The sequence below is a fragment of the Hevea brasiliensis genome, chromosome 13, assembly GCF_030052815.1.
Source record: "Hevea brasiliensis isolate MT/VB/25A 57/8 chromosome 13, ASM3005281v1, whole genome shotgun sequence".
NCBI lineage: Eukaryota > Viridiplantae > Streptophyta > Magnoliopsida > Malpighiales > Euphorbiaceae > Hevea > Hevea brasiliensis.
Window position 1 is genome coordinate 86,299,165 of NC_079505.1, and position 27,420 is coordinate 86,326,584.

The 27,420-nt window shown below is 33.4% G+C and overlaps 2 protein-coding genes across 3 annotated transcripts; both read left to right on the forward strand.

The window, feature by feature from the left end:
* Window positions 1–2,713: 2,713 nt before the first annotated feature.
* LOC110638251 (transcription factor bHLH36) lies at window positions 2,714–3,998 on the forward strand. Its single transcript, XM_021788743.2, has 3 exons — window positions 2,714–3,177; window positions 3,339–3,680; window positions 3,797–3,998. The coding sequence occupies exons 1-3, from the start codon at window positions 2,836–2,838 to the stop codon at window positions 3,881–3,883; spliced, it is 771 nt and encodes a 256-aa protein (XP_021644435.2). The 5' UTR covers window positions 2,714–2,835; the 3' UTR covers window positions 3,884–3,998.
* A 4,149-nt stretch (window positions 3,999–8,147) lies between these two features.
* Window positions 8,148–10,003, forward strand: LOC110638218 (transcription factor bHLH36). 2 transcript variants are annotated; one of them, XM_021788693.2, is made up of 3 exons: window positions 8,148–8,549; window positions 8,711–9,091; window positions 9,192–10,003. In XM_021788693.2, the coding sequence occupies exons 1-3, from the start codon at window positions 8,271–8,273 to the stop codon at window positions 9,276–9,278; spliced, it is 747 nt and encodes a 248-aa protein (XP_021644385.2). In that variant the 5' UTR covers window positions 8,148–8,270; the 3' UTR covers window positions 9,279–10,003. The 2 variants fall into 2 exon arrangements, with proteins under 2 accessions (XP_021644385.2, XP_021644386.2); XM_021788694.2 differs by having other exon boundaries at window positions 8,150–8,549; window positions 8,741–9,091; window positions 9,192–10,000.
* Window positions 10,004–27,420: the final 17,417 nt, after the last annotated feature.

Below are 27,420 nucleotides of genomic sequence, written 5' to 3' on the forward strand. Positions count from 1 at the left end.
TGTAACGACATACACTTAAGTACTAATAGAACAAATCACATGGCCTTTAAGTATTAAACGACTAAGACAAGAGTTTTTGAAAAATAAGATGGACTTATTTAAGCTTGGACCAAATATTATTAAAAGATTAAAATTGATTAATTAATAGAAAATTTTTATCTAAATTCGATTTATTATGAATTTAAGACATTAATATATAAAATTTATGTATTTAATAAATAAATTCTACTACATTAAATTCATAATAGACTAAATTTAAATAAAAAAAAATCCTCAATTAATTAGCCAACCCTCCATTCTTATAATACATTTGAATTCCTTAATTTTTTTCAACGTGGGACCCCACAATTGGTAAGAAAAAGTCCTCCTTCTGTGTGCTCATTGTTTTAGCTTAATAAAAAAAAAAAAAGGAAATTGTTTAGGTTTCCATTCATAACCTCATATTACACGAACTTCACGTGATATGTATACTATTTCTTTTATTGCATTAATTTTACCAGAGAAATTGATTTTCAGATTGTGTAATGTGGTCCTGTGAAATACAGAGCTAAATGGGAGTATAATTTTGAAAAAAAAAAATTAATTAAAGTTAATCATTTACATATAATGATTAATTTGACAATCAATCATTAAGTATAAAATATTGTTTGATACTTATTTTAATAATACAATTGTAATATACGTGATATAACTAGGTCTTTTTAATAATCATATTACATCATTCGCACTCAAAACTAAATGAATAATTTATCGAGGATAATTAAGTTTTGGCAAAACGTTTGATTTAATTATTCTATGTATTTATTAGAGAAGTTTAATTCAGTATATTTTTAATTTTTTATTTAAATTAATTTAAAAATTTTAATTTAAATTCAATTTAATTTAAAAATTATAATTTATAGACTAAATTTCTTGATTTAATCTCAACAAATTTATTTTCTTGATTTTCTTATTTTTGGACTAAATTGAGTTTAAATTGGAAATTTATGACTAAAATTAGACAAAAAATTAAAAATAAGTCAAATTAAATCTCTCCAATAAATATAAGATGTAATTAAACTTAAAACCATTAAGTTTTTGATAATATGAACTTTGTCTTTCATACACACAAATTTAGATTTACACTATGAAAGGTCTCATAATTATAATATTCTCTCTATCTCATAAAAATAAATTTATTTCTATTCTTACATAATCTAAAAAATATAAATAATATAATTAAAAGATCAAGTCAAAACAACTGCTAAAAATCCAAATGTAATCCCAATGGTCTGGTCAGACTAACGAAAATTTATATACATAGATAAGGATATATACAGAGCATATCAATATCAGGCATCATGGCTCCATGATCCGAGTGTTTTCTTGTCGACAACCCAGCCAAAATGAAATAATTAGGCCAAACGAAAAAGCAGCTACCTAACTAAAATTTTTCTCTTTGGGTTCACAAACTGCACTAACAACTCTGGTCCAACATCTTAAACAATTATTAATATTATATATAAACATATGTTCCCTTTATCTGTTGAAGATCTTCACATGATACTGTTGATGCTGAAAGGGCATACAATTAAGTTGGGGTTTGTTTTCTAAACCCACTTGCTTCTAATGCTAATACCTAATTGGTAGATATATATTTGGACTGCTTCCACTTCCTATATAATTATATACATATGTGCATGCCTATTTTGGGGAACTAATGTATATAAATAAAGTTTTATTCATTTGAAAACACCCAAAAAGAAATTAAAATTGACCTTGCCCTGTTCAGCATGGGAGTTTAGAATACCATAATTTGACATATAAGTGAGTGGCTTTGTGCTGCATGTTAACTTTGACGAGTGTATTAGTTCAATAGTATCATTATCGACATAAGACCTTGATGATTTTTCAGAACCCAATTGCGAGGTCAAATCCTGCTCTTAATTGACGGAACCGTGCTCCAAAATCCAAACAGGGCATTTTTGTTGGATTTACAATCACAATCTGTTCATTATTGATAGAAAATTACAAATCCATTGGGTGGTTGGTGAAGCAAATTTCTGATACAGGAAATAATCTTCCTCTAGCATGTCATTGCAACAGGTTATCTAGGGAAGGTTGTGCAAAATGCTAGTTTCTATATATCTTTGAGAATTCACTAGCTTAATTAAATATCAATTACTAAGCTATTACTAATCTAGAATTGGAATGTCAATATAACTAATAAATTAAAATGAAGCTATTTAGAAATATTATCAATATTAATTTAAACCTCATTAATGAAATAATCTTCCTCTAGCATGTCATTGCAACAGGTTATCTTGGGAAGGTTGTGCAAAATGCTAGTTTCTATATACCTTTGAGAACTCACTAGCTTAATTAAATATCAATTACTAAGCTATTACTAATCTAGAATTGGAATGTCAATATAACTAATAAATTAAAATGAAGCTATTTAGAAATATTATCAATATTAATTTAAACCTCATTAATAAAATTTTCCACCTACTAATTATTATAAAGACTTCTTTAATCAAACAAAAAGTTAATCTTTTTTTTTTATTTTTTATTTTTATAATGGATTGACTACCGCACTACCTTAATTGTCAAAATAAATTGGGCAGGCGGGTATAGTGTGGAGGATATACTATGCTATAGCCACAAGAGCTCCTTTTAATAAGAGAAACTAATGAGAAATGATATCAATTCTTATGGAGAGACAATCAGACAATGTAACACTGGCCTTATTGACCACCATCTTAGATCTCAAACCCTAACAAACGCATCCTATTCCTTTCTCTCAACCCAACAATATCTTTTATCTAGCCAAAACAAGATACACCAAATCATTGAATGCCCCTCTACAGTGCTGCCATGTTTCCTTCACACCAAAATAATCAGCTTTCCTTCCAGATTTCTTCAACTCCGTACCAAGAAAACACAATTCCACAAGATCTGCTGCTGATCCCGGGTCATTCTACTGTGGATGGCATTGACCCAAGTAAGAAGAATAACATGGGAAAGGGCCGGCAGCGAAATCCATGTCTTAGTCACAAGAAAGATGAGAATAATACTGTCGCAATTAGTACCAAGGGCAAGAGGATTATACATAGAGATATTGAGAGACGAAGAAGGCAAGAGATGGCCACCCTTTACACTTCGCTTAGAAATCTACTACCTCTTGAATACATTAAGGTGATGAATTGTTGTCTTCCTTTTAATTTCTTTATGCTTGCTAACTGTTCAATTATGTCCAAGAATATCCCTTCCTCTCTCTCTCTCTCTCTCTCTCTCTTAGCAAAGATTTTGTGGGTTTCATGATTAGGGTTTTCATTTTCCCCTTTCCGGAGTTGCAGGGAAAGCGGGCAATATCAGATCATGTCCAGGAAGCTGTAAAATATACAAAGGACCTGCAAAAGAAGATTGAAGAACTTAGTGTCCGCAGAGATGAGATGAAAAACCTATCCAATTTGAGGGTTCTTGATTCTGAGGATGAGAGGTTAAATAGCTTTGCACCAACTTCTGTAATGGTACGCTCATGTTTTGCTGGGGTCGAGGTCGTTATCAACAGTGGTTTTGGGAAGCAAGTTTTGCACCTTTCAAGAGCACTGGAATTGCTACTAGAAGAAGGGCTAGATGTTTTTAGTTGCATTTCCACCAGAGTAAATCAAAGAGTTATCCATACCATTCAATCTAAGGTACCATACACAGCATCAGTGATCATTAGCTAGGTTTAGGGTTCGATGTTGTTTTATTTGTTTATTTATTTTTTCTCGAGTTTCTGTCTAAATGCAATTTTCTTTTGGCTTCACAGGTCAGCTACATGACATGCATTGATACATCTGAGCTGCAAAACAAACTAATTGAAGCAATTCCTTCAACATGTGCTGAAAATTCCTAGTAATTAGCAATATACCTATGCTCATTAGGGATTAACTCCTCCAGTACAGTGTATCATCTGATTTCACGAGAACTTGAGGTTGGTTCCGTTCACTTTTGTATGAATAAAAAATATTTCACCCAACTGTTTGTTTATGAGATACTAATTAGCTGGAATGTGACAATAATAATATATTAGATTATAGCATCTTTAGAATCAGGAGGTAGAGATGATGCCGTCATACTATTGCATGAGCACGATTGGTGAGCCTGCTATGCATGGTTTCCTCATGTTCCCTGCATCCTCTCATGATATGCATGTTAAATTAAGTATAAACTCATTCAACTTTGCATTTACAATGATAGATGAGAAAATTATATGTATCAGTGCATAAATATATAAGAATCAAAATAATCATTTGTTTACATAACAAACTTAAAGCTATATATCATTTCATCATTGAAGAATCAATGGCATGGGAGGTTGTAGGACAAAATTCTATATATGTAGACCATTTTAGGTTACTAGTTGTAGAATGGTTCTTACTTTTTATATGAAATATTTTCAGGGAAATGCCACACATATAGGCTGTCACATGAGTTATTTTTCATGGAAAATTATAAAATACATCATAGAACAATGCTCCTTCACTCAAATAGATGTGGGATTCACTTCCCAAAGTTCAAGAATTAAGCATTGAATTTATAGTATTTCCAGGAGCACCCAATAATTTTCCATTTTTTCATTATGTAAGAATAATTTTCCTGAATGATATTGTGGCATATATTTAATATTGTCAAGTTACCCATTAAAATTTTGAATAGCCAATTGAATTATTATTATTTTTGGTGTGCATACATTTGACTTTAATTGTAAGGTTATAGCTTATGAACTTAAAGTTTCAACAACTTTAACCATTCCATGATGCCTTTAGAGTCTGTTTGATTTAATTGTTGGATATAGCCGATAGCTAATAACTAATAACTATTTCTGTTATTTGATAACTATAGTTGATGGTAACTAATTGATGTTAAGTATTTAATAAAACTTTATCTAGTTGCTGCTAATATATAAAATAACTAATAAGAGTATATATCATATAATTTATTTTATGATTGAAATAAATATATAATTATTAATTTATTATAATTTATTTTATTATTAAAATAGAAATATAATTATTAGTTTACTATATTATATCTTTTATTTTATTATTCAAATAGATAAATAAAAATTAAATAATATAAGAAAATATAAGTAACGGTATAATATAGATATATGTTTCCCACTTGATATATATAGAAGTATATAGATTGAGAGATGAGTAAAATAGTCTTCTTATCTTGAAATAACAACAGCTGATTGAGAATAATTATAATTTCACAGCTTTTTGAACTGCAGCAGTTCAGAGTGTGTATCAGCTAAACAACACCTGTTCGATATTTTTACTAAATGGGTTTAAACTAGCTATCGGGTATGAAACTTCTATCACCTACACTAAACCTCTAATCCAAACACCCACTTAATAAGTTGGTTAATATTTGCTGTTAGAATTAAACTTAGAAGGCATTATTTCATCGATCATACATGCATATTAAAAACGATGTGAGAATTCATAATGTAAATGGAGCTTGCACGCGTGTGCTCTACTAGGAATCACTGAGGAGTTCTGTTTGGTTTCTGCAATGAATATGTTAACCCTTGCTTGATTTATTTGCAAATGCTTCAGCCACTTAATTTGCAGGAGTAATTCATAGAAGCTTCGCTCATTTTGTCTCTCTATAGTAAGCCTCACCGAAATGAGAGATAATAGTTTTTAGTTAGTAGAACATGCTTTTCTTTTCGTTTGATAAGATGTATATCAAGACGCAGTAAGTTGCATTTATGTCCATATAAGGTTTTTCTTTTTTCTTTTCCCAATTTGGCCCATCATCTCATCACATACCAACAACACAATATACGTGTTCTCTTATTTTTCTTAGTATGGAATTTAATTTGTAAGATTGCAATACAATATATAAATTCCTCAACTTTTTATTAGGAGAAAGGTATCTTTGATTAACACTTGCAATTGAGAATCATATGCAAGTAGAAATATTCCACTATTCTTTACACACTATTTATTTTTTTTTTTTAAGTCCATGTACATTTTTGTGTTTGAGAGAATATCACAGACCTACTCATTTCTATATGGATATGAGATCAGATCGTTATCTTCTTTATATACATTTATTTTATTTATATTGAAAAGATACCAATTTGTAAAAACGGCACCAATTGATAGCTGGCTTAAATAAAGAATTTTATTAGATATATTGACTCTTAGAGAGTTATAAAATATTCTTGGAGCATAAGAAAATAGTACTTCTATTTCACAAAAATATACATAGGTTCTCATTATAATATATAGACTAAACTTTACATGATGACGAGAGAAATTGCATGTGCAACATAAGTATCTAATAATCTCTCATTGATTTATTACGATAAATAATGAGATAGTAAATTATGAAATTTTTATATGTTTTATATACATTTTGCTTTTACCCATCTTTTATATTCATTATGATCATTTTGGCCTTAATAACTTGGAAAAAATAAAATAAAATAAAATAAAATCATTAGTATTCAGAAAGAAAAAGGTCGGAAATTGATTCCTCAGCTTTGGATGAGATTATGTCCATTTAGACCTCAAGATATTTATGGGTAAGGTACTAGTCCAAAGGAGAGAAGTTGGGAGCTAAAGAAACATCGAGAATGAGAAATTAAATAATAGTACTTGGCATTTTATTAATGGCATGAAGACCAATGAGTTGATGAGCATATTGATGCTAAATAGATACCAAACTTCGAGCAATATTTTCTGTAAGTTTGCTTATCCAAGAAAAGTCTAAGGACTTGGCCAGGAGGAACGAATACTAGGTAAGCGAGCTAAGCCACTAATTAATTAAAAGATCTTGAGCCTACCATCTTCACTTGATTGGTCTTTCATAAAGGATCGAAATGGTGGGTGTGACGTTGTACCTATTAGAGTAGTGCTCTTCAGAAAGCAAATATACGAAACAGCTAAGCTAATCCTCATTTTTTATGTTTCTACTATGATACTGTCCACGTGCTTGGACAGCTCCTAAAATATGTAACAAGGCATATCAATCTCCAAATCTCGTTCTTGATACAGTTGATGCTACATATGGATCTCCAAATCTCACCATCCATTAAATAAGCATAAGAAAATATATGTTAGTGTCGTATTATTCCATTTTAGGCGACTTATCTTGGACCCTCTTGGTGTCGCACTCAATTATAGTCCATGCATGGACCTCACTTTGCGAAAAACAAAAGCCAAAGAGTACATTCATAGCTAGTTGGTTACAACTTTTTTTTTTCTTTAGCTACACTAAGGAGTTAATGATGAATAATTTTCACATATCATACAAAACTTAAAATAAAATAAAATTTTGAGTAAAAAACTTATTATTGTAGCATTAGAAAAACGTATATACAGTAATGCAAGATGTTCATGTGATCTTCTAAAATAATTAAGCTTTATGGAAATGGAATTGAGGGTTGTTATGGAAACTTTGCAATTTAGAAAATTTTCATTGGGCAGCATATTTCGTATCATTAATTGTAGCTACTATAAAATATTGGACCAGGATTGGAAGATTCACATTGAACATATGTGTGTGTATATATGTAAAGTTTTAATTCGATTCACTTGCTTATGTGAATTCAACTAAAGCTTTTTATTAAGACTCAAAACATAGGATAAGATCAAATCGCTTTACAATTTATTAATTGATTTGGTCATCAATATAGGATCTGAATTTACACCCTGGTAACCTAAGATGTGGCAAAGTTTATTTTATGAAGTCGTATTAACTATTACTGCTCTGGATTTCCAAGGCAAAGACCCAAACCTCAATTAGAAAAGGCAAAAGTACTAAGAAAAAACAAAGTGAAAGCAACCAAAAAATTGGCACAGTTATGTTTGAAAAATAATTAGGCAGTCGTTTTCATTTTTATTGCATTTTCACAACATGCATTCATTAAAAAACTTCATATGAATGAGCCAAAAAAAGACAAACGACGAGGTCAAGGTGGTCCACCAAATGTGAAAATGTTTTTGAGTTGCAATTTCTTCAGTATTAGTGAGAGTGCATTCCTTCGAAAAAAGAAAGTGAGAACGCATAAAAAAATATATAAGTAAATAAATAAAGGTTAAAAGTGTCCCACAGGCAAGAACAGCTTTAAGCCACGTTTCTCTCACATTGACTATAAAGAGATTGCAGAGAATCTTGGTATTAGAGTCCATAGAGAATTAGAGACCACAGTGTCAACAACTATATCCATTTTCTTTTAACTCCATTATTGCCTCACCAAATTTCGATTTCCCTCTATTCAATCGATGTTTCCCTTTCAACAAAGTAATGAATTTTCGTCCGCAATCTCCTGTAATCCCCACCAAGACAATCCATTCTTAGCTGGAGCTTCTAATAACCCTACCAACTTAATGGGGGATGGCCTGCCTCCTCGAGTATTAGCAAATTCAAACACTAATAATGATGCTAATTTAGCTTGCGATGAGAAGAAGATCATTCGCAAGGAGATCGAACGGCAAAGAAGACAGCAAATGTCTACTCTTCATGCATCGCTTCGATCCCTCCTCCCTCTTGAATCACTCAAGGTCAATAATAAAGACCCCTCTCTCTTTTTCTCTCGCATTCTTTACTTTCTTCCTATTCATAGAAATCTGTGGCTATTAATTTACTAGGGCTGCGTAATTATATCTGGCCAACAAGAAATTTGAATTATATTTTGGTTGGTGTTCTTGATTTACATAATTAGGGTTTTAGGGTTTCGTTGATGGGGTTGCAGGGAAAGCGTTCAATGTCCGATCACATAGATGAGGCCGCGAAATATATAAAACACCTTCAGAATAACGTCCAAGAATTGAGTGTCAAGAGAGATGAGCTCAAGAATTTGTCGAATTCGACTCCTCTTGATGACCAACGGAATGAAATTAGTTCATACAATAATTTGATGAGCACCACTGTTACTGTGCTCTCTCGTGTCGATGGAGTAGAGATTGTTGCAAATTCTGGGTACGGAGAAGACAGTTTTCTTCTATCAAGAGTGCTAGACGCTATTATTGAAGAGGGATTTGAAGTTATTTGCTGCATTTCCACCAAAAGAGATGGAAGGTTATATAACACTATTCAGTGCCAGGTAATGCTCTTGCAACAATTCATTGACATTTCTAGCAGCAAGCTAGGTTTTTGGGTGTGTGAGATTTGCTAAATAAGTTGTTTTGGCATTTCTCTTGCAGGCTAGCCATCTCCCTTGCATGGATGTAGCTGCGCTGCAACAAAAACTAAATAATGTGATATTATCATCGAGATTCACTTCTAATTGACTTTATAGTCCATGTATGCACTGCTTAAAGTTGATCTATATGAATCCTAAAATTGGTTATATATGTTTATATGTGAAGATGTAGTTGCAAACTCTTTGATGACTTCTTTTTATAGGGGTGTGAACTAAAGTGAATCTTTGTATCGCAACTAAACTATCTTTGTAACTTTCCTTAAATTGTTTGCTTATCAAAAAAAAAAAAAAACACTGTGTGATATATGTGACATGAAATCTAGGGGATTGACGGGGAGAAAGGATCATTTGAAGATGGGAGTGTTGATACACTGCTAGCATGAACATGAAATTTGGCATCAGCAAATATATATCATATCACTGTCTATTTCACATCAGTATATACTTCAAGTGTGCCTGGGATTAAGCAAGATAAATCCATGCAACACTGATCGACGACTAAGGTGAGGAAGAAGGCCACTCAGGTAAGTTAATTAATAATTACTGCAGTTGCTGATAATGAGGATCATAAAGTTTGTTTTTGCACTCTCCATATGTTATAAGCTTGCATGCTATTGTCATTTGTTGCATATATTTTCCAAATACTATTTAATTTACACTCTCTTCTGTGGGGAATGTGTGGATTACAGGCTAGCTATTTATTTTTATGATAAATTTAACATGCTTTAGTCATTAAAACTCTAAAATAGTTTCAAATTTCTTTTTGATGATGCATTTTGTTAAATGCCTTTAGGATTTGATAACACTTTGCATGAAAATAGATTTTTTTTTTTTTCACAATCTCACTAATTATTGGAAAACCCTCTCGGCTTCTCTTTTCTCTCAGAACTTTTATTATTGCACATGCCTTACAAATATATTTCCAGACTCAATTTTAGCCACAAACCAGAAAAATGATCAGGACCCGATTTTTCATATAAATAAAGATTTGGTTGTTACAATAATTTTAGCCACTGCTGATGCAAATTTAGTTTTTGTTTTTAATCAAGTCCTTGAGTATCATCTTAAATGGGATCATTTCACTTTTCATCTTCAAACATAATTGATTGTTGCTTGACACTTTAGTGTCTTTCAATATATGAGGGTATCTTACTAATTCTTGGAAAACATTGTTAGCTTCTCTTCTTTTTCGAAAGACTTTTCTTCTCTTCTTCTCTTTCTCAACGGGATTATCTTCTTTTCAAAAGTTCAAAGATTCCAAATGTAAACAACCTTCTTGACAGGTTTCTTATCTCAAACTTGAAGAAACATTTTTAATCTACTTTCTTCAAGCGAGCCTCTAATTCCCAAGACTAAGACAAAAGCTTTTAAACCAAACTGTGATACCACTTTGTTGGAAGCATTTAGAATTTGATACCATTGTATTGGGAAGTATAGGAATGAAGCAAAAGATAAACAAGGTATCACGAAGAGAGGGATTATACAAAAAGACTCAAATAGTATTCAAGAAATACTTACTTCACTCTGCATAACACAATATCTTAGATAGGTTAGGTGTATAAAGCATACATCATTCATGCGTCACCTCTCTTTATCAAATACCTCACACATATTATCTAAGCATCACACTTATCTATGCTCATTTATTTTATATTCTTGACCCTTCATATTTCTAGATATTTTAATTATGTTTATTTTTTAATACATTCAAAAAGGATTTTGGGTGCACAAAATCCCAGGCAACACGAGCTCTATAAGTAAGTTTTATGAAAAACAGCTGTGTTTTGGGATGTTAGGCTCGTAGATAGTGGTGGTTGATGGCATATGATGAGGGAATGGTGGTACTGAGAGTTGAAGAATAATGATGGAGGGTATAGTAGCTAGGTGATTTTAGCAGTTATTAATTAAGTTGGCGGCAACGTAGTTGTTGAGGGGGTGAGATAGCAAAAAGTAAGTTAAAAATGATAGGATGAAGAAAAATTTTGTGTAGTATTGCCAATCGAAGAAACTAGCCACAGTTTTACGGGATAATCATATGAAGTATATGAGCTGATGCTTGTTCTAGCTAGGCAAGTTGTGGAGTCTGCAATAAAGCATGAGAAATTCTGTAGGCATGATGTGGTAACTCATAAAATTCATTACAAGAAATTAAAAAAATATCTACGAAAATTACCGACTAAATATACTTAAATTTCATAGGTAATCAGTGATTACCGACGAATTACCGATGAAATTTTTTCGTCCACAAATGCTAGCGTAGATAATTTTTACCTATGAAAAAATATTGTCGCTAAATTTACTGATGAATTATTTCGTAGGTAAATTTAAATTTTTTTATAGGTAATTTCGTAGGAGATTTTACTCTTATAAATTACCAACTATTTACTGACAAAATTTTTCATTGGTAATAACTGACGAAAATAAATTTTCGTAGCTAATTTTTATTTAATATTTTTTAATTTAGTCTTTACTTTTTAATTTAATTTTTTAATTTAAATTAACTTTTAAATTTAATTTAATTTAATTTAAAATTTTCAAATTAATTTTTTAATTTTTTTAATTTTTAATTTTAAAATTAAATATTAATTATTAATTATTTTAATTTATAATTTTTTAAGATTTAATTGACTTAAAAAAAATTATTAGTGGAGCCCAAAGTAGGCCCTATATATGTGATAATGTCACAATTACTCTATTTTGGAGAGTAGTTTTCATTTTATAGACAAACTCACTATCCTCCGATCTATTCCCAAACGATGTGGGAATTTCATATTTTTTGTGATTTACCGACGAATTACCGACTAAATATAGTTCGTTGGTAATTCCCAACAAAAAATTTTTTGTAGGTATTTTTTAAAATTTTATTTTCTATTTTCTCTTTAATATTTCCTATGAAAACCGTTTCGTTGGTAATTACACATGAAAATAATTTGTAGTTAAAATTTTTTAAGTTTTTTAAAATTTTTTTTCCTATTTTCTTTTTAATATTACTTACGAAAAGTATTTCATTGTTAATTACCGATGAAATACTTTTCGTAGGTAAATTTTTTTTATTTGTTTAGAATTTTTTTTCTCTATTTTCTCCAAAATATTATCTATGAAAAGTTTTTCTTTGGTAATTACCGATGACAAATTTTTTGTAGGTATTTTTTTGTATTTTATTTTCTATTTTCTCCTTAATATTACCTACGAAAACCGTTTTATTGGTAATTACCAACGAAAACAATTCGTAGCTAACATTTTTTGAGCTTTTAAAAAAATTTTTTTCCTATTTTCTTCTTAATATTACCTACGAAATGGATTTCGTTAGTAATTACCGACGAAATAGTTTTCGTAGGTAAAATGTTTTTAGTTTATTAGAATTTTTTTTCTCTATTTTCTTCTAAATATTACCTATGAAATACGAAAAGTTTTTCGTTGATAATTACCGATGAAAAAGTTTTTGTAAGTAAAATTTTTTCAATTTTTTAGAATTTTTCCCTATTTTCTCCTTAATATTACTTACGAAAAGTTTTTTGTTGGTCATTACTGACGAAAAATTTTTTTTATTTTTTTTTTAGTTTTTTAGAAATTTTCTTCTCTATTTTTTCTTAATATTACCCATAAAAAAATTTTCGTTGGTAATTACAGACGAAAAATTTTTCGCAGGTATATATTTTTTAGTTTTTTAGAAATTTTCTTTTCTATTTTTTCTTAATATTACATATGAAAAGTTTTTTGTTGGTAATTACCAACGACATATTTTTCGTAGGTATTTTTTTTTTTTTTTTTTATTTTCTATTTTCTCCTTAATATTACCTACGAAAAGCATTTCGTTAATAATTACCGACGAAAAAATTCGTAGCTAAAATTTTTTTAAGCTTTTAGACTTTTTTCTTATTTATTTTCTTCTTAATATTATTTACGAAAAGCATTTAGTTGGTAATTCTGACGAAAAAATTAAATGAGGTAAAATTTTTTAGCTTTTTAGAAATTTTCTTCTCTATTTTTTTCTTAATATTACCTACAAAAAACTTTTTGTTGGTAATTACCGATGAAAAATTTTTCATAGGTATTTTTTTAAAATTTTTATTTTCTATTTTTTTCTTACTATTACTTATGAAAAACGTTTCGTTGGTAATTACCGACGAAACATTTAGTCATTATTTTTATTATTTGGTAGCTAATTTTATCGTTAATGTTAGGCACCATTTTTACCTATGAAATTACATCGTCGGTAAAGTTTTGGTCGGTAATTAGTCGGTAATTTCGTCAGTAAAAATTATTTTAAATTTTATTTCTCTTTTTTGTCGATAAAGCGTCGGTAATTCGTCGATAAATTATGTAACAACCCAGAAAATTAAAAAAAAAAAAATTTAAAAATGGGATTGGCGTGTGACAGTGGGTTTCCCACTGTCACAGCAGCTTTAAAAAAAAAAAAAAAAAAATCAAAATCAAAAACGGGAGGAGGAAGCCCCCCCCCCCCCATTTTCTTCTCTCCCTTTCCTTCCCTCTCTTCTTCTTCTTCCTTTCTCCGGTGACCGACCGGCGACGTCCCAAGCAGCTCCCCACCGGCCGGCGACCCTCCGGCGACCACCAGGACCACGAAGCGGCAAGAGAGAGAGAGAGAGAGAAAAGCAGCGCCGATGGGCGTGGCTTTCCGCGCGATTCGGCTTCATCCGACGTCCGATCGAGGCGATTCCGATGGCGTTGGAAAGCTTGTTCCGAGAGCTTTCTTTTGATACCAATTTTGAAGCAAATGGAGGTCGGATGAGTGAGATATGGAGGAGAGAAGTTTCGGGTTTTTCAAACTTTTTCGTTAGATCTACGACGATCCAACCGTTGGATCGACGATCCGAGACCACATATGGACTGAGGAAGATGAGAGGAACATGGTGGTATGATCAGACCCGGCAAATGTGGCCAGCGACCAGCGGCCACCGTCTTGTGGTGGTGCGTGATGGCTCGTGAGCTATGGAGATGGTTCAACTTCGAGGCTTCCTCATAAATTTTGGAATTTTTGAGACACAGATAAACTTCGGGTAAGACAATTTTCATTATTTCTCTGTCTGTGGAGCATAAATACAGTGTTTCTTAAACAGGAAAAATTAGAGAAAAATTCTAAGAAAAATATATGATGAAAGTAAAATTATTTGGAGATATTCTATGGTGTTTGTAGAATATTTTTGAAAAATATAGATAGATTTTAGTTAGATTTTAGCATATGGGCATATAAGATTATTTGAAATTAAGATAATTAAATTTTATATAATTGGTTGAAGCTTGAGGATGGAAGTTTAAATATGTAAATATTTAATTGGGTTGGATTAAGAATACGTTAGATGTTGGAAACTTATGGAATCGAGTAAAATTCTTGAATAAAATAATCATGGGTGATTAGAAAATTATAATTCCTTTTGCAATAGCCTTATAATATTATTAAAGACCGCGGGGCAAAATTTTAAAATTTTTAGAGCTTGTTTGAGTGGGTTTTTGAAAAATATCAATTATAGGGACTAAAACGTAATTTTTAAGATTTTGAGTATAGTCTGATTTGGAGGGCCCAGGAGGGGCCATGTGATATTAATGAGATATGATTGTGGAAATTGAGAATTTAGAAGTGTTATTTGAGCCTCTTTGCAGGTTGGGTAGGTCCCAGGTATAGGGAAAACTCTGCCGGATTTTCGGCATGAATTAGGCTGTCTATTGCCTCTTTAGAGTTTTATTTTGAATTAGTACTAATAAATTTATAATTTAATTATTAGGTGATCGAGATCAACTATTTTCCTGCATCCAGCAGCCACAATAGTCGACGATTATCTTGTGAGTAAAATATTAATTTTAATTGTAATTTCGATATTATTATATGTTCAAGCATGCCCATGCATCACTTATATGCATATATTTATGTAGTTAAACTCTAGGCACGATTTATGTTGCATTCATAACTGTTGATGTGCCATGGATGTTGTTGTGGTAATTTGGAGCAGTGTGCGTGCGTTGGCATGCGTGTGATGTGGTGTGGACTATGGATAGGACGGGGTAGTCACGGCTTGAGTAATTCGCTGGGACCCTCGATTTGGTTATTAAGTGGAAGTCCGAGCTTGAGTAATTCGCTGGCACCAGGTTGGATTTAAGAGAGCTGTATAGGGGATCAGCTCCCATATGTTATGATTGATACTACAGGGTGTGTGAGTGCTCCAAATTACCTTTTGTATGTTATGATGTGAAAATATGTGTGATGTTGCATTTCACTCTACGAGTGCATTAGTTTTAGATAGTTATAGAGATTATGGTTAAAATTGATATTTTACTCTCTGAGTCGACGCTCACTCCGATCACCATATTTTCCAGACTACGAGGAGAGACATCTTTCAGAATAACCTGTCCCTTTCCTCTCAGGTTATGAAAAGATTACTTAATTGTATTATTATTCTCTAAATTTGTAATTTAGGACTCCGCATGTGCTAGTAGTAGCATTAAGCCTATCAGAGACTGTATGAATTCAAGTTTTCATATTAATAAATGAAAAGAAAAAAAAAATTTATGAGTTTTAAATGGTTATAAATGAGGTAATAGGGTTGAGCTGGGCTCCCCTGATTTTAGTTTTCTGAAAAGTTCTGGGCTAAGTTGGCCCAAAATGAAATTATAACAGTTTAATTTAAATTATCTTATATGCATATTGGGTCTAAATTGTGGGCCTGGTTATGGATTTGAGGAATAGTTAGGCTTACTACGGGCCTCGGGGGCTTTAAGCTGGCCCAGGTCCTAGTGCCGGTCCGGCCCATAGGTTGGGTCGTGACAAAGTTGGTATCAGAGCTTAGGCTCTAGATTCATGGGAAAGAATATACTTGGGAGTGAAAAAGGAGTCTTGTTAGGATGTTACATGCGGAGTATAGGATTCTGTTTTGTCTTTTTGTAATTCTTTGTTTCTAGATTCTGCGTTATACCTCGGGAAATATAAAAGTGCCTCAATTAGTGTCTTGATTTTCGTGGAGTACATAGAAATGTGAAATAGAGTTAGTAGACATGTGAGGTCCATCATGAGGATACGTACTCCAAGAAATGCTATGTTTCTGTCTGTATGGGTTTAAATGGTGTGCCCATTTTGTGTAAGGCACGACTACATAAAGGTGAGTCTTGCAAGTACAGTTGCCCTAGATAAGGATGAGGATACCACTGCTGGCAGTCATCAGTGGATGACCCAGTCAGAATAAGTTTATGATAATAGAAAATTCAAGAGATATAAGAAATTGGGAGACCTAGTCTGTCAGGACGTATCGTAGTAACTATACAATGTTCTCGATGTCTGCTCTGTAAGCTGCAGATTACTGATGCAGCATGAGATTATTGTGTAGAGCTGCGTGCATCCCCGTGGTAATCCATAATGAGGGTGTTTGCGGATGGCCTCTGTTTTGGTACGATTGTGCCAGAACAGAGTTCTATATCTGCAGAGAAGTTGGGAACTCCTGGTTAAGAGTCTAGAGCTAGAATATCGAAAGGTTACAGTTAGGTGGTAACTAGAGTCAATGACTCGGTTACCCTAGCATGAGCTAGAGTTGCATTAAGAGTTGCCATCAGACCAGAGGTTTCGGACTAGTTGCAAAGTAAAAAGTGACACCTATAGAGTGAGACCATCTAGTCTTCGGTATGGAATTTTGGATGATTTTTGCAGAATGACAGACGTTTTGCTTAGAACTTAGTGAGAATAGGATACCTTGTGTGTATTAGCAAGGTGTAAAGTGCAACCCTACTACCTAGGGAAGGTCAAAACTATGAATTGATGATTCACAGAGATATGATATGATAGGAGAGTCATTAATTTGACATGGTTTGGGCAAGGTGGTAAATGTAGTACCTTTGTTGCAGCAAGTTAGGGTGTAGTCCTATCTTTTCAGAAGGGATCGAAAGTTATTACTAATAATGGTGACCAACCAAATAGTGCCCCAGATGGGACTGTAGAGTGTGGTAGAGAGTAGTTGGCTCGGGTATCTCGCAGAGGATACAAGTTTCATTATAGGAATCATATATAATCAGATCACGATGGATGTAAATCCTTTGAATTGAATGACGGGTTTGGGTGCCCGGAATCTTAAGTTTTAGCAAATTGAGTAAACATGGAAAATAATAATAATAATAATAATAATAACAAATAAATAAAATTACTGCAGAATCAGTTCTCGAGGTAGTAAGGGTATTATGTAAGCTAAAGGATAAGAATAGAAATCATACGATAAAAGTATGACTGCAATTTCCTGAGTTCCTTTCTAACTTCATATTATTCAAAACAATAGTATAATCTAATTATAACAGTATTAAGAGTAATAAATTAGCAAAGATAAATCATAGAAGGCCAATGGATAAAGAAAGTGCAGAATGAAAGTTTGGACAATTGATTCCAAATGAAATATAATCTAAATGCCAGTGGAAGTACTAGCTAGAGTGGTCAAAGGACCAAATCTGAGTAGCACAGATATGTGATAACGTGGTAGAGACTCTGAAACATATAGTTAGCAAGTACAGCTGTCATGTTAGGAAGAAGAATGGAACCAGGGATAGAATAGTCAAGTTCTATTTTGGGTAAGACAAAGGAAATAAATGAAAGGACAACCTGAATGGCGCATAATAAAAAGGAACAAAGTTAAGATATAGGGTAGGCTAAGTGTTATTCTTGGCAAGGAGAATGACAAGGATGGAAAACCCAAAATGGGACCACATTAGTGAGAATAGTGATGGAGGTATGGAATACAATAATAATGAGTAAAAAGTAGAAGGTGTGCGATGATATTGCGGACTATCTAATTAGGCAGAGAAAGAGAAGTTAGTAAGCAGTAAGTTGAATAAAAGTCAGTCTAAGGGATCAAATAGGTATGATGAGAGGAAAAGAATGATAGATAATGACACATAGGCTTTAGATTAGACTTTTGAGATAGTGAGAAGGTAGTTAGAGGTTCGTTATGAATGTCAAGCAAACGTCTTTAGTGTGATCAACAGAATCACTTTGTAGTGAAGCAATAACGACAGGACAATAGTAGGGGTAGAACGAAAAATGACAAGTCTGGATGGTTATAAATCACTAGAAAGTTCAAGGATCAAATTAATGACCATAGATAAGGGTGGAATTAGTGTTGGAAGAATTTATTAGTGAGAGAAATCTTTCAGGAATCAACAAAAGTTAAGGGCACAATATAAACTATAATAGATATGAATCATAGGTCGAGTATAAGTAAAGTTAATAAATTATAAAATATTATGTCAGGAAGGACAATGGTACGGTAAAGGGTTCATGCAGATGATACCTTATAGGTAGAGCACAATTGTGCTAGGAGATGATGAAATTTGAAGAGAAAGACTAAGAAACATAGGTTAAACGTTATTATATGGACAATTGGGCGTAGTTGAATATAAGAGGATATTTTTCTTTCTTTTCAAGTTTAGCTTGTGCTTTTGATTCTAAAAGGTTATATAAGGAACAGAGACTGAGTCAAGGAGACCTAGTTATTTGAGAGTTTAGTAGGCACCAATTCATATACAATTTTGTGATATGAGAATGACAGTAAGTACGTACCTAGTGTTAAATATGAAATGACGATCAGAATAATGACAGGAGTCAAAAGGAGTTAGCTACCAAGGCTTGCCACCGTTTTAAACTATGAGCTAGAGGAAGTACTATTTATGGATGAGTTTCAATAGATGAAATTGTTGCTGGTGGATAATTTGAGGTTGAAGTTTAGAAAGCTATATGCAGTATATGTGATTATATTAAGGAGAATGATGTAGGGCAAGGGGTGGGGCGTGAGGCGAAATATCATCCATTAGAATTATATAAAATGCACCAGGTAATGCCCAGGAAAGATGGTGGAGTCACAATGGTCTCACTTAAGTACCACCTCCTTAGACAGCATTTCCTAGACATTCACTTCATACAATCCTAATAGAATCAAACCACTGGTAAGTACCGTCTTTCCATAACACTACCACGGTACTAAGGATTTATGCCACGAAGGCATAGATAGACAGGAGTCGCCACCCGGGTAATAACCGGGACATATTCAGTGTTTCTTCCGAGGGTCATGGATGGCAACTTACTCCTTGCAGAGTTTCCACAACCGTCATTACCATAGCCCAATGTTTAGGTTCGGGATAGTGGGTACGTAAGGGGAAGGTGTTAGGCACCCCTTACGCCTGGTCTAACCTCGTTAATTCGAGTGCCAGTCCTCTACTAATGTTTCTATAAGTCTTGTTTATTATTCCTTTATTAAACTTTATCCTAAAAATGCAATTCTAATCCTACACACGCAAGTAATTCACAAAAGGATTGTTGTTTACACACAATTTTCATGCACAAGTAATTCCTATCTATGGGGTTGCTAATTATTTAAATGATATTTACCAGATGACTAAAATTAATTTATTATTGGGAATTTAATTTACAAACAAATTCAATTTCAAATAACCCTACGTTTCTATTTAACCTAATTAATTAATTTTCACCAAGTTACCCTAAGGATAATTAAACTAAGTTAATTATGTACATGTGTAATTTATTCTAATATCACATAAGTCCCAAACAATCACAACCTAAAAAAGATTTCTAACATGCAAATTTATTTTACAATTACCAAGTATTAAATTAAATTTATTTTACATGCCAATGTTAGTTTAATTTACAAACAAGATTAATTTTAATTTACAAAGTATTTATTTAAATTAATTACATGCAAAAGTCAGTTAAATTAAAAACAAAGTTAATTTTAATTTACCAAATAAAAGTTCTATTATTACTACAATTCCATGCCAATGGTTATTCGAGGAGTTTATAGCTACTTACCTGTTGGTAAATACAGTTGCCATTGGGGCAAGCTATCCTTAAAAAAATGTCTTCTCTTCTAGTATGGCAATGATATCCATAGCTTACTCCCGTTTAGCTCCACATAAGCTCCACGCAAATAGCCTCTTTGGTACTTACCTTAGGGCTACTTACTAATTTTGTTTGTAATAAAAAATAAAGAAACTAAAGAAAATAAAAGAAATAAAGAAAATATTAATAACAATTTACATTGGATTCTAACTCTAGTCTCCTGAAGGGTTAAGATTCCTAATTAATTACAACTACCTAATGGTCTAAGTCTTCTAACATTATCCAAACACTTCATAATACTTCTTGAATTAAAAGAACACAGAAAAAATAGATCAAATATCAATTAAAACCCAAGAAAATACAAGAATATGCATAAATATACAATTTTCAAATTCTGGCAGATTAACAGTAGCAAGAAATTTAATTTTTTAAAAATAGTTAAACATGCCCAAAAATCATAAAAAAATTACAGAAGACAGCCTACATATCATACAATAACATAAAATTTATAAATCAAACAAAACCCTAGCCAAATGGTCTACATAAATCGTAACTCTTCTAAGTGACAGAATCGTACTACTTTTTTGTAAAATTCATAACTCATTAACCACAAAAGATATGAATGCAAAACCAATTGGAAAAGATTCATAAGATTCTGAAGTTAATTTTAGACACTAGATTTTCACAAAAATATTAAGGAACAATGGAGATATGGGCTACACAAGTCGGATATCCTGCAAATCAGATTTTACAGGAATCCTAACTTCAAACAGCCATAACTTACAAAATATTAAAGCTTTTTTAGGGATTCTTGAGCCTAAAATTAATGGAATTTCGTGTAGAATATGAATGTAATTTTTTCAAATTTTTTACAGATTCAGAAAATAAAGAAAAATAATAAAAATACGAGAGACAGAAACTAAACATGTGCAAAGTTGTGTATCCCCTCAAATTAAACATGATTACATGATCTATATGAACATATAAAATAAATTGAAGACAAAGAGCATAGAATTAAAATATTGTGTGGCATAGATCTTGAATCTTGAAAAGAAAACAACAAAAACTGACATTCCAGAAATCTTGTATGAAAATTTCTTGAAGAAAAGAAAAAATAAGGAAAAACTCAAAAAGCCTTGAATATCTCCAAATTTCCTGTAGCTCTGAATTTTCTCTTCCTCTTTCCTTTCATCCTCCCCCCCTTCTTCCCTTCTCTAGTAGGGTATTTATAGGGTTTTGGGAGAGAGGTGTGATAGGGTTTGGAGTCTTAGGATGATAAAGTTTAGATGAATTAAACAACTACGATTGCAGAGTTCGAATAAGACTGGGATATGGGTGAGGTGTTTCAACCAATAGGAAGACAAGAAAAAATGGAAGGCACCAATAGGGAGTGAGAAAGAGGTGTGGTAGGGTTTGGAGTCTTAAGGTGATAAAGTTTAGATGATTTAAATAACTACGATTGCATAATTCGAATAAGACTGGGATATGGGTGAGGTGTTTCAACCAATAGGAAGACAGGAAAAAATGGAATGCACCAATAGGGAGTGAGGAAGAGAGTGGGGCCAAGGAGGAGAGAGATATTTTGTTATTTTAATTTTTATAAAATAATTAAATGGGTCCCATTTAAAATTTTTAACTAGGCTTTCTTAGGCCCATAGAGCCCAATTAAACTTAATTAGATCCATTTAAGAACTGCCCATATTAAATTTAAACAAAATAAAATTTTATTTAAATTTAATTAAATTAATTTCCCCAAAACTTTATTATTATTTTTATTTTTTCAAGATCATGCCACGGAATTAATAATTCAGCTCCATACCTCCAATTACATCTTACAGTCATATAATTTTTTCATCATCGGGTTTCCCACGGCCTCAATGCACATATTCATCACAAAATAAGGGTCTACAGTTTGCCCCCCACTTTGGCGAAAGTTGAAATCAATGCGAAAGCATTGCTCAAGTTTCGTCAAAGTGAAACTCAAATTTCTAATAACTATGAGGATCAAGTATATCTTGCTCGGTCGACATACTCTATGTTATGAGACTAGCTACGGTCTCATAACAGTAATAACTGTGTCATGTGAAAAATGAGTGTATCTTGCTCTGTCGATACACTCTGCATCATGAGACTAGCTACGGTCTCATAACAGTGATAACTGTGTCATGTGAAAATTGAGTGCATCTTGCTCTGTCGATGCACTCTGTATCATGAGACTAGCTACAGTCTCATGATAATGGCAACTCTGTGTTTTGAAATGTTATGGATTCGTATTTAGGACCGCAGTCCTAAACTACCTACGTATCACCCTCGCTATCACGAGGAAGAATCGACCCACTCGTAGTTCGACACTTGAAAGCGTGGTGATGCATGTTCTTCTACGCCTTACACACCTACAGGTGACATGTTGATGCGTGTTCTTCTACGCCTTACACAACTATGCCATATGCCCTAAACAACGTCTAAGGACTTACCAAAAAACATCTGTCATGAAATGTTGTGGGTTCGTATTTAGGACCGCGGTCCTAAACTACCTACATATCTCCCTCGCTATCCTGAGGAAGAATCAGACCCCCTCGTAGTTCGACACTTGAAACTGTGGTGATGCATGTTCTTCTACGCCTTACACACCTGCAGATGACATGTTGATGCATGTTCTTCTATGCCTTACACAACTATGTCATGCGCCCTAAACAACGTCTAAGGACTTACCAAAAAATATCTGTCATGATTTGAAAAATTTAGAATGATTGGGTCTCAAAATTCTCTCTGATTTTTATGTTTCCTATATGCTACTTCCTATCATGGGCATGCTGATTTTACTAAAGATTCTAAAAAAAACTTGGTCCTCTGAGGGACCTCTTTTTGCAAAAACTTTCTTATAACCTCAAAATTTTTGAGAAGAACTATTCACCAAAAATGACTTCCTTAAGGTCACAATACAATTTCCTTCTGATTTTTCTTTTTCTTCTCTCCCCCATGCTTCATTATTCTACAGCTATTTCAAAACTTTTTCTGCCTTGACTCCTTTCTCTTCCATGAACTCAATTCTTTGTGCCCTAACCTTTGCCTGAAATGCTCTTTAGAGTTTTCATCTCAGCGGGCTTGCTCTAACTTTTGCTTAAGAGGCCCTTTCGGGTTTTCCACTTAGCGAGCTTTCTTTTTTCTTTTGTTTTTCTTATTCTTTTTCTCTTTTTTTTCCTTTTTGAAATTAGACAATCACCAGGATATTCATATCAAGCACCTATTCTATCATGCTCACAAGACAATATGTTAAATCAATACAATGTAGTTTAATTACTTAATCTTTTGATGTATCCCTCAAGACGCAAACATTCACAATCATAATTAAATAATACCTATTCCTGGTTAATGCAATACAAACTTCTTTATTTATTCAGGTACACCATTACTCCCTCTTACATTTAGTTTTGCCAAATTTCTAACATTCCAAAGTTAGAAATAAGCTTTATAACCTGCCGAATGGCCTTTTCAGGTTTTCCATCCAGATCTTCTCTCATCTCTCCTTTTGCCTAGACTGCCTTTTGCAGGTTTTCAATCTAGCATTTTTTTTCTTTTCTTTTCTTTTTTTTTTCTTTGACCCTTACTTTTTCCTAAACCATCTTTTGTAAGTTTTCAGCCTAGCGGGCCTATCTCACACAAAGTACCATTTGAGCCTGTCTAAATTGACTGGTTCTTGAAATTCATTCCCATCCAGGTCTGATATTCTTATAGTAGCAAGATCTTTTTGACTATGTATGGACCATCCTAGCTTGCGTTAAACTTTCCTCTTAAATCAAAAGGGATGGGCCGAGCTTGTTTCAAAACCATGTCTCCCTCTTTGATCTTTCTTGGCTTCACCTTTTCATTAAAGGCTCTAGTTATTTTCCTCTGATAAGCCTGCATACGATACAAGGCTCACATCCTCTTTTCATCAATCAAAGCTAGTTCCTCATATCTCTTCTAGGCCCACTCATTTTCTAGGGTCTTAGCTTCTAGCATCACTCTTAAGGATTTGACTTCTTGCTTAATGAATAGTACTACTTTAGTCCAATACACTAAAAAGAATGGGGTTACCCTCGTGGATGTCCTTGTAGTACTACGATAACCTTAAAGAACATAAATGAGTTTTTCAAGCCAATCCTTATATGTTTCAAACATTTTTTTTTTCTTTTCAACTATAACCTTTCCATTTATATGGGGACCACACATTCCTGCATGTACTTCTTTCATTATTTGCTCAGCCTATATTTCTATCACACATAAGAGTTTGTAGAATTGCCCCCCAGCTAAAGTAAATTGAGTGGCTAATCTATGAATTATTGCTCTATCTCTTTTGTAGGCTTATTGCGAGTATTCTCTCACTTCCAGAGACCTCCTTATGTCTTCATATCATTTTCCTTCTCCCTCTAGGTCCACAGGTGCCACTATTAATTCTTCATAGCATGAAATTTTACTCCTCATTAGGATAACTAGCCAAGTCAACTTTTGATCATTCTTTTCCTATGGGGACATTAGCTTGGCTTGGGAATCAGCCATCTAATTTTAAGCTCGAGGCATGTGCTTCTTGGTACTTTGTTAACAAGGCTATAAATTTATCTTTTTCTTCTTGGGTTAAATCTTCAGCTAACTTAATGTCTTTAGGATTATTTGGTGTACCCAAATTAATAGAGATTGATTTTGATGCATTAATAGAAATAAATTCTAAATGATTATGAATGCCATGCATACGCCCATCAGAATAAACATCAAATAAGTAAGCAAAAAGACTGGTCATGTTATTGATCTTTGCCTCAAAATCTTTATCAAGTACATCAGAATTGGAAACATCAGTATCACTACTGTGAGCATTACAAAAGACAGACTCAAACTTAGGGGTGTAGCTTTAGGTGTTTGGCTTCCCATGCAGTCCTTAGATTAATGGTGCTGATTTTCTGCTTTAGCTCTTTCACATGTGGTAACCCTTAATCATATGTTCAAGTAATTGCCCCCTCTTTCAGGGACTTAGGAGGCTTTGGTTCTTCTTTCTCTTCACTTGGCTCATAGCCTAAACCATAACTCGTGATCTGCCCCTTCATCTCAAGAAAAGTCACCAAGCCATCTATACTTTTTCCTAGGCCTATGCTAGGAAAATACTTTATCCCTTTCTTCATAGTAGCCACTTTTAGATCCATCTAATTTTCATAGATCCTAACAACTTGAAAATCAGACACTACTGGAACTGAACCATTTAGTTGTAATGTAACTATGTCCTCATCAGAATCAGTCCATACTTCCTAAGGACCCTCATCATAGCTAGAATTATCACAAATGTCAACAACCATTATAGACTGAGGTTCATTGGGCTTTTGGATGGGTTGTATAGGTTCACTGGGCTTTTGGATGGGTTGGATAAGTTCATTAGGCTTTTGGATAGGTTGGATAAAGTCAATAATTCTGTTAGGGTTATTTGGGGTGATGGAGATCATGTAGAGACCTGGTGTAGGTGGAAATGTTGGCTAGGCATGGGGCTTTTAGGTTAATTTTCTGGGTCAATTATCCTTTTAGCATCAATTAGGTCTTAGATATCATACTTAAGTTGAAAGCATCAGTCGGTGTCTTGACTGTGGGCTTGGTAGAACCGGTAACATTGGTTGATATCATAGCTAGGTGAGAGTGGATTTGGTAGTGGTCTGGGTGCTAAGAGCTGTAGGAGGTCTTGAACTTTGAGACGCTCCAAAACTTAGGATAAGGGTTGGCTGATTTGGAAAAAATCTCCTTGGGGTGTGAGACACAATTTGAACCTCAATAACTTTAATGCCACTTAATTGGCCTACCTCGGGGCCTCTTTCTAAAGTTGACCACAATTGTCTCTTCTAGCTCAAACATCTTGGCGTTCAATATTTCATCAAGCACGGCCATAGTTTTTTCCATCTTAAGTAGTGCAGGAGAAATCCTTACTAGTCTCTTCCATTCCCTAACCCAAGTGACCTAATTAGAAGTCTCTTTAGTGTGTTTTGAGGCTATGTTTGCTAAAAAAAAATAGGATTTAAGGGTTAACCTAAGCATACTATGTACATGAATGAAATGCATGAATGAACCATTTTCTTCTTTTTTTTTTTTTTTTTTGCCTTTACTTTTACAAAATGAAAACTGAACCATACCAATAGAATGAAAACTGAACCAAAACTAGACCATATAAACTGAACTAAAATCGGACCAAAGACTGACTCAAAATCGGAAAAAAAAAAGAAAATCTCCAGAACTGAATCTTCGCCCCCTTATACCTTCAACTCTCATGTGCAGGGAAAAAATTATACCCTAGGCTATAGTACACTGGACACACCAACAGGGGATGGTCCAGGATGATCCTTCCCTCACAAATAAAGGATTTATATCCTTAAAGTTTAACCATAAGTAAGCATCCTCTTGCTTAACATGGGTTTTGAAATGGTCTTAGGCCTATACACACATTGGGCTTATGCATAGGCCTAGGTTCATCTCAACTACCACTAGAACTTATGGTTTGAATAGTAAGGTTATAAATTTAGCACAACAAAAATCTATGGGGTACCTAAGGTTAAAATCTATGGCTCATGGGCTTCATCGGGTAGGAAAAGGGTCACCCATGCGAGAGCTTGTCCATTAAGCACAACGGCCGGAGCTGTGGCTCTTTTATATACTCGAAGGTACGGGCATGGGGTGCTAGCATTCACCAATTCGTCATGGCTCGAGTAGAACCATGGTCTCCTTGGCTAGTACTAACGAGGCTGAAAGGGTAAGGGTGATCCGTGTGATAGTGTAGTGCAATGCAAAAAGTTTAACAAAGGAATAATATTAGACTAATAGAAACATATTGGAGTAACTATCCATTTAGTCCCAGTAGTCATGGCTGTAGGGGTAAGGGGTGGGGCGTGAGGTGAAATATCATCCACTAGAATTATATAAAATGCACCAGGTAATGCCCAGGAAAGATGGTAGAGTCACAATGGCCTCATTTAAGTACCAACTCCTTAGACAGTATTTACTAGACATGCATTTCATACAATCCTAATAGAATCAAACCACTGGTAAGTACCGTCTTTCCATAACACTACCGCGGTACTAAGGATTTATGCCATGAAGGCATAGATAGACAGGAGTCGCCACCCGGATAATAACCGGACATATTCGATGTTTCTTCCGAGGGTCATGGATGGCAACTTACTCCTTGCGAGTTTCCACAACCGTCATTACCATAGCCCAATGTTTAGGTTCGGGATAGTGGGTGCGTAAGGAAGGTGTTAGGCACCCCTTACGCTGGTCTAACCTCGTTAATTCGAGTGCCAGTCCTCTACTAATGTTTCTAAAAGTTTTGTTTATCATTCCTTTATTAAACTTCATCCTAAAAAATGCAATTATAATCCTACAC